The sequence below is a fragment of the Emydura macquarii genome, unplaced genomic scaffold, assembly GCF_026122565.2.
Source record: "Emydura macquarii macquarii isolate MOO-44397 ecotype Brisbane River unplaced genomic scaffold, CSIRO-AGI_Emac_v2 contig_3470, whole genome shotgun sequence".
Classification (NCBI taxonomy): domain Eukaryota; kingdom Metazoa; phylum Chordata; order Testudines; family Chelidae; genus Emydura; species Emydura macquarii.
The window spans coordinates 4,042,040-4,058,160 of record NW_027133607.1 but is presented as its reverse complement, the minus strand read 5'-3'; the positions used below and the strand labels follow the sequence as shown (position 1 = coordinate 4,058,160).

Genomic DNA, 16,121 nt, shown 5'->3' with positions numbered 1-16,121 from the left:
CAAAATGTTTCGTTTAGAATAAATTCAAAATTAAATTCCATTTCCTTATGGTGCCACATTGCCTCATGGGAGTTTTAGATTGGGAGCCTGAACCTTCCATTTGAGCCAGGGTCCCTGGCTGAACTACATCTCCCATAATGCATCTGCAATCATTGTGTCTCTTTTGATGCACCACACAGCTTGGTCATAGGGGAGTCCATATTGTCCATAGCAGAGAATGGGGGTTCAAAGTACAACGATTAGGCAACGCAGCATAACAGGAAAAAAGAAGTTTAATGTTGAACTGACTCAAAATATTCGACAAACTGAAATTTTCTGATTTGGATGGATGGAAAATAAAAAAAAAAAAAATCAGCAAAATGGAAATGTTCCCATGGAAAATTCAGTTTTGCAGAAACTACATTCTTTATCCATGTCATTTTGATAGAAAAATCTGACCAGCTCTAATCAAGAGGTAGTTTTGATATGTTGATAAGATGGTTATGGGAGTGTTTGTACATATTAATGGCTTAATGCTGCAAGGTACTGAGTGTTTGCTATTCTCTGTACACTCCACACCCACTGAAACTGCTTGAAAATTCTCAGCTCACCACAGAATTGACTCCTAAAATTATTTTTTTAAATGAAAGATACAGGGTGTGACTCTCATTTACCCGAAGAGCCCTTTACACCACTCTATCACTGCACAGGAGTCTTAAAGTGAGCATCCCATATATTAAAATGACATGTCACATCAAATCTGGCTCAGCCTTTAGGTTTTGTACAAATGAATTTTTATAAAAGATAAGGCTATACAAACGTTTCAAGAACATTTGTTTTTAAACATCAATAAATATGGTTTCTATGTTACGGTTAGAGGGACCCAAGTGTAAAGAAGAATCTGGTGTATGAAGTGAAACCAGCTATAACAAAAATGAAACTAACTTTCAAAAATAGAGAGTCTATTTTTATTGTCCAAGATCACTGAAATGCAAAAAATAAGCAGCATGAATGGCGAAGAGTTAATTCAGTGATTAACATTTTATCAGATTAAATAATTTCAGGATTGGTAGCATGGGAATTACAGAACAGTTTTTACAGTGTCCCTTTAAACCATATAAAATAAAAGTTTTTTAATACAGCATATAATTAGCCTGTTGAACTCACTGCTGAAGATCATTGTGGCAAAAAAAGAAAAAGAAATATCAAAAAGAGATCTGAAAAAAGTGCCTCTTCATTCATTCTAAGGAGGCTAAAAATGACAAGTGGCCTGATTTCTATGAGTGTTGAACAACTGCATCTTCCACAAAAATCAGTGAGAGCTCAGCCTCTTTGAAATTCAGGCCAAAGGACTATCAGTCCTCATGCTTCAGAGCACACATTGATCATCACTGGCTGGGATCAGGCAGAAGCTGTAATGTATAATACTGTCCTGGTAGGTACATTAGGGAGATATTTTATTCCTCTAAAGACATGTGGCTGATATTGATGTTGATGAAGAACACTGGACTGGATGGACTACTGTTCTGGCTCAGTATGGAGAGACCTATGTTCCTGTTTCTACTCTTCTTTGTAGATGCATTCAGTACATAAAGGACCTCAGAAACTTTGCATTGACAACAAATCAATATTTCAGAAAGGTTTCTGATGCATGCTTTTCTGTTTGAAGCCACTTATCAAAAGGCAGTCCAGTGAAGCCTTCAAAAAGAGATTCCAATAATAACTCCTAGGCATGGTTTCCACACCCCAGTGCATCTGCTATGAAATGCTTACTCTGCGGATATTATGATTAAAACCTGCTTCCATCGAGTGGTGAAAGCATGTCTGTGGCTTGTTACAGCTCTCTCATTCAGAATGACTTCCATCAGCTGAATGATCACTGCTTGACTTGGAAAGGTCAGAGGAGAAAAACATAAATCAGAAATCAATCCCAGTCTATGGGCAATTTGGATTAGAAAGACATGCGCTAAACTCCTACAGCATGAAGCTATAGTGTGAAATGAAGAGGCCAAACTGCTTTATAATGTTGAAAAGTTGACTTGGATAAGACCAAAGAAGATGCTTAATGTATGTCAAGAGGGCAATACAACACCATGCAGTAGAGAGGGGGACTAGAAACGATCACTCATCTGACCTTGCATTTTTCAGGACTATTCACTATACAGAACCTTGTGCTTCAGGGCACATGCCAACCTCTGACTCTAGGAGCCTAGGACAAGCTTGTCTTGAAGGAAGATTACTTCATAACTGCCTTCTGTAGCGTTTCTTGTACTTCCTCTGAAGAAGCTGGTGTTGGCCATTGTTGATGACAGGATCTTGGACTAGATGAACCAACTCTCTATTCCAGCAATGTCTTTCTTCCTATACATCATTCCCACTGGTGTCTCACCCAACCTACCATTGACTATCTGCAGTTATGGTGCCACAATCACCGCCACTGGGAGTATATTCCACTTCCCAGTTGTTATTATTGTTAAGAATATTTTTCCTATTATCTAATCGCAGATTTCCTTCCTTCGTTTCAGGTCATTTATTTTTTCCTCACCATCTGCTGACACTATAAATAATTTCTTTCCATTATGTTACAGGTATCCCTTTGTTGGATGGATATCTTACCTACTGTGGCGAGGGCGACTTGTTCAGCCCTTTCGTGGGTACTGTGCCCTCTTCGGCTACAACTATGATGTGCCTGGGTGGGAGCAGGGGGGGGCCCGGTCCCACCCCCTGCCCTGGGCCCCGACCCAGGGACCCTGTGTGGAGTAGTCTTCAAACTGCCCAGTCCGTGACTTACTCCCTTCCCTGGGTCGCCTGTCCTTGGCCCCACTGCTCATAGTCTGCTTCCTGGAACTGCATGGGGAAGGGTTCTCCCTCAGGCCTGTGCTCTGGGTCCCTGGCCGTAGCCAGACAGGTACCCCATCTTATCTCTGGTACCTTGGGGGTTGTAGTATGTGGCAGTGATTGCTCCAAGTCCTGTAGCAGCTCTCCTCCCCTCCGCTCTGCTTCCTCTCCTAACTCCCTTCCAGCTGCCCCCGTCTGCCTGACAGGGAGGCTTTTAACTGCTGGGGCAAGCTCCTTGATTGGCCTCAGCTGGCCTAATTGGCCTAATTGCCCCGGAGTAGCCCCAGCTGGATCACCCAGGGAACAGGGATTTGTTAATTCTGGGGCTAATATAGATCCCCTCTACTACTCTCCTGTAGCCATCAGGTCTGGCCCTGTCACACTACTCATAGTCCTGAAGGGATTCAAATAGATGCCAGGATTCAGAATTTCATGATCCAGTGACACAAGATTTCACAAACTTTTCTACAGTAAATTTCATCCACAGTCCTTAAACATGTGTTGTTTGGAAAGCTAACTGTATATACAGCAGAGGTACTATTTATTTTCTGTGACACTGGCCGCTCTCTCTTGCTGAACAGTTGTTAACCTAGTACTAAGCAACATCTAGCATCACTAAATCATAGTAATTGAATGAGCATAGAAACTGCCTGAGATGAATCCAGATCTTCCCGAGTTGTCTGAGTGAATAGAGCAGTAATGGGGATGTCATTCCAGGTTTTATCCCCCGTTAAATCTGTCTTAATGCCAGTTTAAAACTTGACTGTATAGAGGGAAAGAAGCAAACTGGTTATTTTATTTGCCTGTTATGATGCTCGAAAGGCTGGTCATGGACACAGAAAAAAAACAGTGGAAGCTACTCCATAATCCTTTTTACATTAGGGTGCACGAGGCTTATGCACTATTTAAGTCCACATAAGCCTTGTTTTGAGGGCTTAAGTAGTGATATGTCTTGGTCTGCATGGGACTGAATTTCACTCTTAGTACATACTGCAAACCTCTGTGCACTACAGTAGTTTTTCTGCACTGCCAGTCTTTCAGGGGAGGAAGAAGCATAAATCTACAGGGGGCCAAAGCCCGGGCATGCTTCCTGGAACGGATCAGCTGGCCACATGTCCTACCCACACCTACACCCAGCACTCGCTGGACGAAAGCAAGGGATGGGGTTGCAGTTTCTGAGGCACATGCTGAGCCCTACTTTGCTTCAGAGAACTTTCCTCAAAGTAAATTGGCTCAGGCTTTAACCCAGTAACAGTATTAAAGCAGAATATCCTCAGCAGGTAGAGGGGTAAACAGAAAGCATGTATTTACCTTGGTTTGGAATGTACAATATACATGGGTTAGAAACGGGTGTTCCCAAGCTAAGGAGAGGACTCGCCTTTCCACCATGGTACATTCCACATCATCGTCCATCAAAACCACATCCTTCTTCAGAGCCTTGACAGCGAAAAATTGATCTGTGTTCTTTAACTCGGCAAGGAAGACCTAGAATGGGAAAGGCCACCTCATATAAGACATGTATTCTCTCAAATCATGTTCAGAACTATTTAAAGAAGCGAGTTGAGAATAAGTGGCTCAACACCAGGGTTGATCAGACAACATAGTGTGGAAGGATGATCTAGTGGTTATGTCATTTGGCTTGGACTCATCCAGCCTGAGTTGAGGTTCTCACTCTGCCACAAACCTATGTGGCTTTGGGAAAGTCACCCAACCTACTCTACCCCAGTTTTCATTTGCAAAATGGGGATAACACTTTCCTACCTCATAGGGTGTTGTGGGGATAAATGACTGGGAGGTGCTAAGTTACTATGGTGATGGGGGCCATGTTCGTAGATGGAACGCTTCTGAAATGTGAAAACTTTGATGACAGAAACCAGTTTTATGCACATTTTCAGACATGATTTCCATTTTATGACCAACTCTGCTAACCATTATACTACTTTAAAAGACATATGGTGGAGTATTATTTTGTCAGCAATATATAAAATTGGAATGTTTGGGGCCAGATCCTCAGCTGGTATAAATCCGTGTACAAATGAGCTTTTACAAAAGATAAGGCTAACAGCATAGAAACATCTCAATAACATTTGTTTTAAACTACAGTAAATATGGTTTGTATCTTACTTAGTGTAAATAAGAATCTGGTGTATAAACAGCTGATGTCAGTGGAGCTTGACTGATTTGCACTAGCTAAGGATCTGGCTCTAATTGCAACGTTAGAATGCAGTATGCATAGATAGTTGCACTTCTACAGCATCTCTCGCCTGAGTATCTCAAAGCCTTAACAAATACTAATGAACTGAGTCTCAGAGAAATAGGCAAGCTTTATTATCCCTCTTTTACAGATGGGGAAATTGAGGCACTCAGAGGCAAAATGACTCGCCAGAATGAGGCCACCGAATGAGCCAGTAGCAGTGTTGGAAGTAGACTGACTGCTAAGCCCAGAGCTAATTACTAGACAACCATATGGCTTAGTGGACAGAGCACTTTACTGTGACTCAGAGGACTTGGCCTCACTTCCTGACTCTGTCATAAGTTTTCCAGGTGACCTCAGGAAAGTCACTTCCTTTCCCATGCCTCAGTTTCTCCACATGTAACATGGGGACACTGACATCCTTTATAAAGTGCTTGGAGATCTATGGATAAAATGCACTATATAAGAATTAGGTCTTACTATTAACACTCTTTCCTCTTAGTTAGATTTATGTCCCAGAATAATCAATGAGGCCCCCTCAATACTGTTTATTGAACCATAGATATGGAAAAGCACAGGGGATCTGCAACCCCCTTGCAAGTTTATTTCTTCTTTTGGTTTTTTCTTGTACATTTAACTTATCAGTGTGCCGTGTACATCCTCTCCCAAGTCATATGGGGAATAATCAGAAACATTAATGCTGAAGCTGTAATAACTCTTTCACAGTGCCCCTCCATGCTATGGAATATTCTTTAAGCAAGGGGCTCAAGGGATAGTAACCAGAGTGGAACTGCACTGCCTGAGAAGCAGGAAAGGGTAGGAGACAGTAGGATCGATGGAGAGGCAATGGGCTTCTACACAGATGGTCCTGTACCATCAAAATCCATACAGATCTCTGGAGATCAGCAGCATCTTCTCCAAAGGGAGACAAACCCCACCCCAACCAATGGAAGAATGTGGCGAGGAATGCTTTTGCAGAGGAAACTTTTCATATTTTCTGCTCTCCCAAGATTTTCTGTAGCAGGGCATGATTTGGCCCATCTGTACTAAGCTTGTTCAACTACGGAAAGCAAAATGGAAAAAATAAATCAGATGGTTCATTAATGACATAAGAAGTGGCCACAGCTTCAGTCCATAAAATCTATAAGAATGAGCCATAAACCAAGAGGCAGTTTCCATCTCTGATGTCTTTGGGCAAAACGCTATCTAATAAGTGCCCCCTCATTAGTTGCTCAATTGCAATGAAAAGTGGCGTCAGAATTGCCTCTCGAAGCTGCATTTACACCAGATGAGTTCATCCTGGCGACCATTATTACAGAGGATGTGTCTAGGAATGAATAATGATTAGCCACCCAATGTAAAGTGAGACAAATGAATCCACTGAAGGTAGAAGATTCATGTTTCAGATCTGAGGCACAGATTCCGTCACTGGTTTACATGGGTGGAGCGCCACTGACTTCAGATCTGGCCCCAGACTTCTCAGGGATGGACTATAGTTGAATGCAGCCTGAGCAAGGGACAGAGCATAGCTGCAATGGCCCAAGAACAGAGGGGTTCACAATCTGGTCCCTGTTTCCTCTTTGCCCTGGAGGAGGAAGTGATTTACTGCAGTTCTTTTTCTGGTGCAGCTTACTTCCTTCTCTGAGCTAACTCAGCTGTGCTGGCTGATAGCAGAACCACGACTTCACCCAGTCCATTCTCCTGCCCACCTGCTCCCCACCCACCTGTGTAAAAGGGGAAGTACATAAGAACAGCCATACTGGGTCAGATCTATGGTCCATCTAGTCCAGTATCCTGTCTTCTGACAGTTTCCAATGACAGATGCTTCAGAGGGAATGGACAAAACAGGTAAGCACCAAGTGATCCAACCTGTCAGCCATTCCCAGCCTCTGGCAAACAGCGATTCTTGCCGTTCTAGCTAATAGCCATTGATGGATCTAACCTGCTTGAACTTATATAGTTCCTTTTTTAACACTTTTATAGTTTTGGTCTTCACAATATCCTCTGGCAAGGAGTTCCTCAGGTTGCCTCTGTGCTGTGTGAAGAAATACTTCCTTTTGTTTGTTTTAAACCAGCTGCCTATTAATTTCATTTGGTGACTCCTAGTTCTTGTGTTATGAGAAGCAGTAAATAACACTTCCTTATTTACTTTCTCCACATCAGTCATGATTTTGTAGACCTCTATCATATCCCCCCTTAGTCTTCTCTTTTCCAACCTGAAAAGTCCCAGTCTTATTAATCTTTCCCCATATGGAAGCTTTTCCATACCCCTAGTCATTTTTAATGCCCTTTTCTGTACCTTTTACAATTCTGATATATCTTTTTTGAGTGGGTTCATCAGATCTGCACGCAGTATTCAAGACGTGGGTATTCGATTGATTTAAAAAGAGTCAATATGATATTTACTGTCTTATTATCTATCCCTTTCCTAATGATTCCTAACATTCTGCTAGCTTTTTTGACTGTCGCTGCACGTTGAGTGGATGTTTTCAGAAACCTATCCACAATGACTCCAAAGTCTCTTTCTTGAATGGTAACAGCTAATTTAGACCCCATCATTTTATAGGTATAGCTGGGATTATTTTTTCCAATGTGTATTACTTTGCATTTATCAACATTGAATTTCATCTGCCATTGTTGCCCAGTCTCCCAGTTCTGTGAGATCCCTTTGCAACTGTTTGCAGTCTGCTTTGGACTTAACTATCTTGAGTAGTTTTTTATCATCTGCAAATTTTGCCAACTCACTGTTTACCCCATTTTCTAGATAATTTATGAATATGTTGTACAGTACTGGTCCTAGTACAGACCCCTAGGAACACCACTATTTACCTCTCTCCATTCTGAAGACTGACCACTTATTCCTACCCTTTGTTTCCGATCTTTTAACCAATTACTGATCCAGGAGAGGACCTTCCTTCTTATCCCAATGCAGCTTACTTTGCTTAAGAGCCTTTGGTAATGGACCTTGCCAAAGGCTTTCTTAAAATCTAAGTACACTATATCCACTGGATCACTCTTGTCCACATGCTTGTTGACCCCCTCAAAGAATTCTAGTAAATTGGCGTGGCATGATTTTCCCTTACAAAAACAATGTTGACTCTTCTACAACAAATTGTGTGTGTTTATGTGTCTGATAATTCTGTTCTTTATTATAATTTCAACCAATCTGCCTGTTACTGAAGTTAAGCTTACCAGCCTGTAATTACCAGGATCACCTCTGGAGCTTTTTTTTGAAAATTGGCATCACATTTGTTATCCTCTAGTCACCTGGAATATAAGCTGATTTAAATGATATGTTACATACCACAATTAGTAGTTCTGCAGTTTCACATTTGAGTTCCTTCAGAACTCTTGGGGGAATACCATCTGGTCTTGGTGACTTATTATTGTTTAATTAATCAGTTTGTTCCAAAACCTCCATTAATGCCACCTCAATTTGGGACAGTTCCTCAGATTTATCACCTTTAAAGAATGGCTCCGGTTTTGGAATCTCCCTCACATCCGCAGCTATGCAGAGCAATGCAAAGAATTCATTTAGTTTCTCCGCAATAGCCTTATCTTCTTTGAGTGCTCCTCTAGTATCTCGATCGTCCAGTGCCCCCACTGATTGTTTAGCAGGCTTCCTGCTTCTGACGTACATAATATTATTTTTGCTTTACTTTTTGAGTCGTCATCTAGCTGTTCTTCAAATTCCTTTTTAGCCTTCCTAATTATATTTGTCCAGTTCACTTGCCAGAGTTTATGCTCCTTTCTAGTTTCTTCAATAGGATTTAACTTTTACTTTTTAAAGGACGCCTTTTTGCTTCTAACTACTTCTTTTACGTTGTTGCCTGGCAGCTACTTTTCCCCCCTGCACAGGCTATGGTGATGTGGTTAGCCGGTGCAGGGGAGTAAGAGGAATCTTGTGTCATATTTATTCTCCTGTGCAGAGGTGGAGCTGGGTTCATAACTGAGCCTTAGGAGAATTAGGTTTCTATTAAATGCAACAATTGGTAACCCTTGGCGATGATTAAATCTTGTTTATTATTAAGCAAGTTCAGGTCAGTGTTTTTGCTGAGGTTTGAAAACACAGAGTCGTGCCTTCTGATCCTGGCAATGCAACATCCACTTTGGTATTGGAAAGCTGTTTATATTCTCCAGCAGTGCACTGCATGGATTTGCTTAGCACAGGGAACCCCTTCTCACTTACCTTGCCAAAGCTTCCCTTTCCCAACATTTTGTGTAAGACAAAATCATCAATTGTTAATTTCAGCTCGTCGGGCTGCTCGTCTTTCCCTGGTTCTGATTCTATTAGAGACTCTGGGCTTGTCACATCTTCCACTGGTGTCTCCCAGGAGATTCCCTGTGGCTCTGAAATGAACACCAAAGCACTAAAATAAACACCGAAAAACAAAACAAAAAAAGTCTCCATCCTAGTTTTACATTTTTCAAAGGCACCCAGTTCTGATTAAAATTAATGGAAATCAGGAGTCCACATTCACTAGATGGATTTAAAAATTTCAGGCATTGTATCTTAATCTCCTTCCACTTATATCAGTTTTTACACTGCTGTAACTCCACTGACTTCAGTGGAATGACTCCCAATTTACAGGCATATAAATGAGAGGAAAATGACACCCTTTAACTGTAATATTGCTTTCAAAGACGAAGAACATCTCCCAAAACCTTAGATTATGTGCAGCTTTTACTTGACAATCCTTCTTGCTGGCTGTCCCACCGTGCCTTGACATTTTACCCTTGGGCCTCTTCAAATCAATTGCCAAAGCTGCTGTGTGAAACGGATGAGACACTGTTTATACTTCATGCTCCTATCCCAGCAGTTTAGATCAGGTTGGCTGCCTTTGCTGTCAGTTCCTGGAGTAGAACTTTCAAGAGTTTTCTTGGTATTCTATTTATTTAGATTTATAAAAACCTGAATAGGAATCTATTCCTTACTGAATCTATCCCATAAACTCAAATACACAGTACAATATAAAGGATTGCTCATCCCACCTTGATGGATAAAATAAATATCCACCGGGGAAGAGATGGTCCCATAGGTAACCAGGTTCCAAACTATTTAAAGCTTTATAAAACCAAAACTAGGAATTCCACCTAGAAACTTACTGCAAGACACTGCAAATGTAATCGACTGGTCAAGATATGTTAGACGTCCTCCTCTTTGGCCAATTCACAAAGGATGCAAATCTGGCACTTTAAAGTCACAGAATCACAGAAATGTCAGGCTGGAAGGGACCTTGAGAGGTCACCCAGTCCAGCCCCGTGCGCTGAGGCAGGACCAAATATACCTAGACCATCCCTGATAGGTATTTGTCCTACACGTTCTTAAAAACCTGCCATGATGGGGATTCCACAACCTCCATTGGTAACTTATTCCAGCACTTAACTATCCTTAAAGTTAGAAAGTGTTTCCTAATATCAAACCTAAATTTCCCTTGCTGCAAACTAAGCCAATTACTTCTTGTTCTACTCTGAGTAGACATGGAGAAGAATTGATTACTGCTCTCTTCCTTTCACTTATTACTCAAGATGTAGAGATTCATGCTTCTGGTGCGAGAGGCCTCTGGTGTTGACCAAGGTGGTAATCATAACAAAGACTCCAGAGCATTGGTATGATGTGCTTCTGATGGGCAACTCTGCTTTAATAAGTGGGCTGCAGTATTCTGCATGAGTGGTCATCATGTGTAGCCCTCATGAGGAGCAATGGGATCTTGAGGTGACAAGGGTATGGATAATTATGGCAAGGTGTAGTCTATAGGACTAGCCTGCTTGCTTGCATATATATATATATCTTTCCTTATAGATTTAAGTATTGTTGTCTTATTATAATAAAATCATAGATTCATATTAAAGTATTATAGATGTAATGCAGGGTACCTTACAGGCCATACCCTGTATGAAAGCTAAAGCAGTTAGCATACATATGTTTGTGAGCTTTGGCCCAGGTAAATAATGATGAGTTAAACTTTAACTGTTAAAGGATAAGACATATACAGTTATAACCCTTACCCTAGATAAATCAGGAGGCATCAAAACGGGGGGGAGGGGGGGGGGGAGGAGACTGTCACAGGTTATGCCCCGAGTAAACTTCACAGATACACCACAGAACCCACAAAAGGGCCAGAAATAACAAAGGTGAGATAAACAAACTGTCTGGAACCATCTGGAAAGGATGTGGATATGTCTTTAATACACATGAACCTGCCAGCCTATAGAATAAGTGTACACTAATAATTTGGGGGTGAAGAATCCAAATTTGGATTTAGAAGGAGGACGGATCCCTATTGCTCTGGGTATGAGAAGGGGCAAATCATGTTAATTTGGGTTAATCATCATCTACTCCATCTTGAAGCTTCTTTTAGTTAGTGTTAAGATTTTGTTCTTCATTTATACATATAGTATTGTTTGTAGTGTTAGTCTTAGCCTTATAGCTCTTAGCCCTCGAACACTGCCTAGCTCTCCACCCCTCTACCCAAGAGTTGAGGAACCAGACATCTCTCTCAACCAGGTCATCAGGGAAGGGTGTGAGTATATGAATCCAAAACATACCATAGATATATATATATCACACGAGTCTCTAAAATAAGACTGTATTATCCATTATCCATTTGATTATTCATTTTCTTCTAATCAGTCATTTGTCTATCATTTTACGTTATCTTAATAAAAGCTTATAAAATTAGACAGATTTGGCTATCACTGTGAACCTTCCTGTTGTGCACCCCGGGGTCCCTATAAAACTCTTCTGGAGCCTGATTCTGGGACAAGAACCTCATTATCGTCCGATCAGATGAATTGGCGAGCCTATAACCCCATTCAAATTACTAAAACACCCAAAATCAGGCTGCCAAGGTTGGAAAGGAAAGGCTTCTCATTGTTCCACTTGAATCCGAGCTGGGAGCCCCGCCAAGACTTTATTTAAGCTTTGATTTCATTTTGCTTTTGCTTCTAACAAATGTATTTTAAAGCTTGCAGGAGCGGTGGTTTCTGTGCTACCCATTGCATGAGCTGTATTTCATATGCTGTGTTACAGCCCTTGGACACCACGGTAATAATAGGCACTATGGTTCAAAGGTGGGATTTTCCAACTGGTCAATGTGCAATGAAAGTTATTGAGATTTATGCACTGAATTCGCATTGGGCAAATTCCCAGCTCAAAGGCTAGCAAATGATGTGCAAGAGTGGTCAACTGGGGAGGGGAACAGAATCCTCCTTCCAGGTCACTGCACTCCAGCATTAGCCCAGATCCACAAGCCCACACTCTTACCCTCCTCTGGTACCCTGCCTTGCCCACCTAAACCTTCTCCACGGTGACATAGAGCATGTGGTCATGGAACGGTGCTTCACACTAGGAAAGACAAGGATAGCCTCCTTGTATGGCTTCCTGTTGGTCATTTCCACATGCAGTTCTTTCACATCCAGGTGCACATTAGTACTCCTAATTAGCATGTATGCACCCTGATTTCAATTACCCAATAACAATGATACTTGAATTTGCTATACATAGCATATGCTGCAGTACTTAAATCTACTGGGTAACTCAACCATTTTATTATTGGATTCTCAGCTGGTGTAAATCAGAGTCACTCCGTTCACTTCAATGGAGCTACAGTGATTTACACCAGCTAAGAAGCTGGGTCAACGTATTCTGACTTCTTTTGAATTTTAAATCTTCATTGCTAATAATGAAAGGAATATTGTGGTTCACAGGGGGAGGTAATTTCCAAAAAAAGGGAGATGAAAGATCCCATTTAAACCCACATTTTGGTGTTTAGGTCAGCTCTTGGGTGGATAAGGTGGAGATTTTCCATTGATTCTCAATGGGAATGATGGCATGTCTACATGGGGACATCCAGGAAAATTAATTCGAATTAACTAAAGGTGTGAATTGGAAGTGCACTTTGGAAGTGAATTAAGCCAAACCAAATTAAGACCATTTTAGTTCTAAATAATACCATCCATGCAAGCATTTAATGTGGTTTAACCACTTTAAAATTAATTTGGAGTCATCTTCCTGAGTGTCCCTGTGTAGACAAGCTCTACAGCACCTAATTACCATTTGTGTCTTTGAAATATTTCCCTTCAAAATGGTCATTTTTTGTACAAGTGCAGATTTTATTAAATGTGTGATTTGGCCATCCTATCAAGGTGGGCCACATTAACAAAAGAAGCTCACAGCATCAATGGTCATTACTTGCGGGGATGTTCACAAAACTATGTACAAATAAAATTCAAGAGAGGAGAGAAAAGAGTAAAGTGAAACAAGCCTTGAAAACACAATTAATTAAGCCAATTCTTTGAATAAGTCCACATGTCACCAGCAGAGTGTAGCTTGCCAACAGCACGGCAGTATGCACAGGTAAGATGAACACAACACATAAACACTTGCATGAGATTAACCTTTCTCTGATCAGCATAATTAGTGCAGCACAGAGAAAATAATAAAATCAGGATACGATTTTCAGTGGTGACCAGCGAGTACAAATTAAACAGCAGGCTACGTTTCTCCTTGAGGTTCTGATGAATATGGTTGTGGGTGGGGAAAGTGATGTGTTGGGGTACCTGACTTAGAGGAGGATTTGGAGAAGATTTTATCAGCTGTGCGGGTGGTGCTTTGTGGCTCATGTCACTGGAGGACAGAATTGGATGGGTTAGAGGCACTTGTCTATGGAGAGGTAGAAGGGAACTGCACTGCACTGGGTGGCGTGACTGGGAATAGTTTTGGGGTAGATATGACAGAGTGTGGATGAGAGGGGTATGTTTTGATAGAGGCGTGACTCCAGAAGCAACAGCGGTTGCTTTGTACTGACTAACGAACCCATCACCTTGAGTGAGTTATTTTGTGAAAACTACACTATTTGGAGCATCCACTGGAATTGTTGCTGACTAGATGGAAGCCATAAATCACATCTGTGTTATGATGTCAGAATCATGACATCATGTAGGGCTTGGAAGGAACATCTTGTAAGTGTAAGCCACAGCCACTTGGTGTGGCTCTCTGTCCTCCTCTGGTGGTGGCTAGACCTTGGCTAAGAGAGTTGGGTCTTTCAGCTCAGGTAATAGAGGCTCATATATGGAGTTCACAGGTGTGATCCCTGTTGTTAACAACCCATCCAGAGGCATAGCATTACAGGTGGTGGCCCATACATGGAATCACCTCTGAGGCTTAGGAAGTCCTTCCTTGGCCAGGGCAAGATGTAAGCCACCACCAGAGGGAGATACAGGGCAACCCACAGAGAGGGCATGGCTTGCATAAGTAACAGATAGAGCATCTATTCCCCTGTACTATGAATTGACTAAGTTAATTATGATCATTGTCTCCAGCTAACAGTTTAAATAACTGGCACCATCCATACGCAAAATTGGAGAGCTACCTCTTTTCCCAGTAGCAGGTGCTGGCACAGACTGAAGCAGAGTTACTTCTTTCATAGGAACCGGAAGGCCGATTTCAACAGGTCCTTCTCGGAAGATCTGTTCGGTGTCACGCACACAGCGAGCCTGGGTCACAAGCAAAAAGGAGCGATGTTTTGGCTGAAAATGCCTATGAGCACAGGTATTTTATTACACCCGCCATAACCCCACAAGTATAATTACTGAAAAAGAAGGAGGTTGCTACTAACTAAAGTCATCGATGGAATGCATTGGGAGTCTTTGTTTCTTTAAAGCAAGACATTGTGGAAGAGCCTGATTCTATGTGGTGTTATGTACAGGAATGCCTAGAGGCCCCAATCAAGATTTAGGTCCCATTGTGCCAGATACTGTACACGCACACTGCAAGAGATAGCCCCTGCCCTGACGAGTTTACAATCTACATAGACAAGACAGAGTGGTAGGGGAAACAGAGGGTGAAATGATTAGCCCCAGCTCACACAGCGGGTCAGTAGACTAGCACCCAGGTGTCTTGAATGCCACACCAGTGCCCTGTCCGCTAAACCACGCTGTGTCAGAACACGAGTTGTTGTACCTGTTGGGTGCTCTCTATCATTGCCAGTGCTTCGGCCATTAGTTTCTGGTTAACTCCACAAAGGTTTGCCACTTTTGTTTGGCACCTGTGATGGACGTTCATGCCACATGCTGAAAGGAAGACGTTTGTGAGGTGATCAGAGCACGGGGAGGTTTGCATTATAAACTGCATTTGCTCAACACGGGGCAGAGCACTTCCATTGGCCTGAGCCAAAGGCTGAGGGTGAAATTCACCCCCTGTGCAGCTCAATGTAGTTCAAGGCCTAGGCACCAGTTAAATGCTATTGGTCTTAAATGGTGCATAGTCACTGTGCTGGCCCAACCTGAAGAAGCCACAAGCTGGGGAGATGCATGGGGCCATTTTCCTCTTCAAGCCTTTAGAGCAGCTGTGGATCTACTCTTCAACCCCATGGATCATGCATACTTGTGCATCCCCCAAAATGGTCCGGCTGTAGGGAGGGGACGGTCGGGCTCTGCCCTCAGCACGTCCCCACACCCCCAACTCCTAAGGGACTCTTTGGATGAGTATCATAAACAGGATTTGGCCCTTAGACTGCAGCTGCTCAGGAGAGCGGCCCTGTAAAGACAGACCACATCTACCATGTGCAGAGCAGTGATAATATCAGTGAGCTGCGGGACTCACCGTCACACTTTAATCCTTGCCTCGCCAGGCCCCAAAGAAGCGTGCCGCAGTGCTCGCAGAACGTCGGGCTCTTGTAGTTGTAGACCTTAAACCGGTGAGGCATATCTATCTTAAACCTCTCCTTGTGGAACTGCAGGAAAAAGAAAAAAAAAACAGCAGTGAAAATACTGCCCACTCCACATCAGCGCTGAATTAAAAAAAATATTACTCATCATCCATATTATTCTATCTATCTTAGGGTATTATACCGCTGCCCATCTCTGTGGTCTTTGAGAGCCTAATTATTAGTTGGCAGGTTTTTTCCTAGGACTGGGCAAAAAAACTCTTGGGAATAAGCAAGATATTGTACATAGAAAACAGGGTAGGAAAAAAAGTGACATCCATGCCAGTGCTGCATCTTTGTTATTGGGTTTGACCAAAACCAGGAAATTGTCTATAGATTTTCAAAGCCGACTAAGGGATTTTGTCATAAAGCTCCCAACTTTGTCAATGGAAATCATGTGG

The 16,121-nt window shown here is 42.1% G+C and overlaps 1 protein-coding gene across 4 annotated transcripts in view; it reads right to left on the bottom strand.

Moving 5' to 3' along the window:
- Nucleotides 1-16,121, bottom strand: part of PRKCQ (protein kinase C theta) — an 83,619-nt gene that overhangs the window by 25,901 nt on the left and 41,597 nt on the right. For all 4 annotated transcript variants that reach the window (XM_067535030.1, XM_067535029.1, XM_067535031.1 and 1 more), the window contains 5 exons: nt 15,618-15,747; nt 14,976-15,085; nt 14,386-14,509; nt 9,201-9,361; nt 4,129-4,302 (listed from right to left, as the gene is read on the bottom strand). In XM_067535030.1, coding sequence (XP_067391131.1) covers nt 4,129-4,302; nt 9,201-9,361; nt 14,386-14,509; nt 14,976-15,085; nt 15,618-15,747 — 699 coding nt within the window. The remainder of the gene's footprint in view (nt 1-4,128; nt 4,303-9,200; nt 9,362-14,385; nt 14,510-14,975; nt 15,086-15,617; nt 15,748-16,121) is intronic.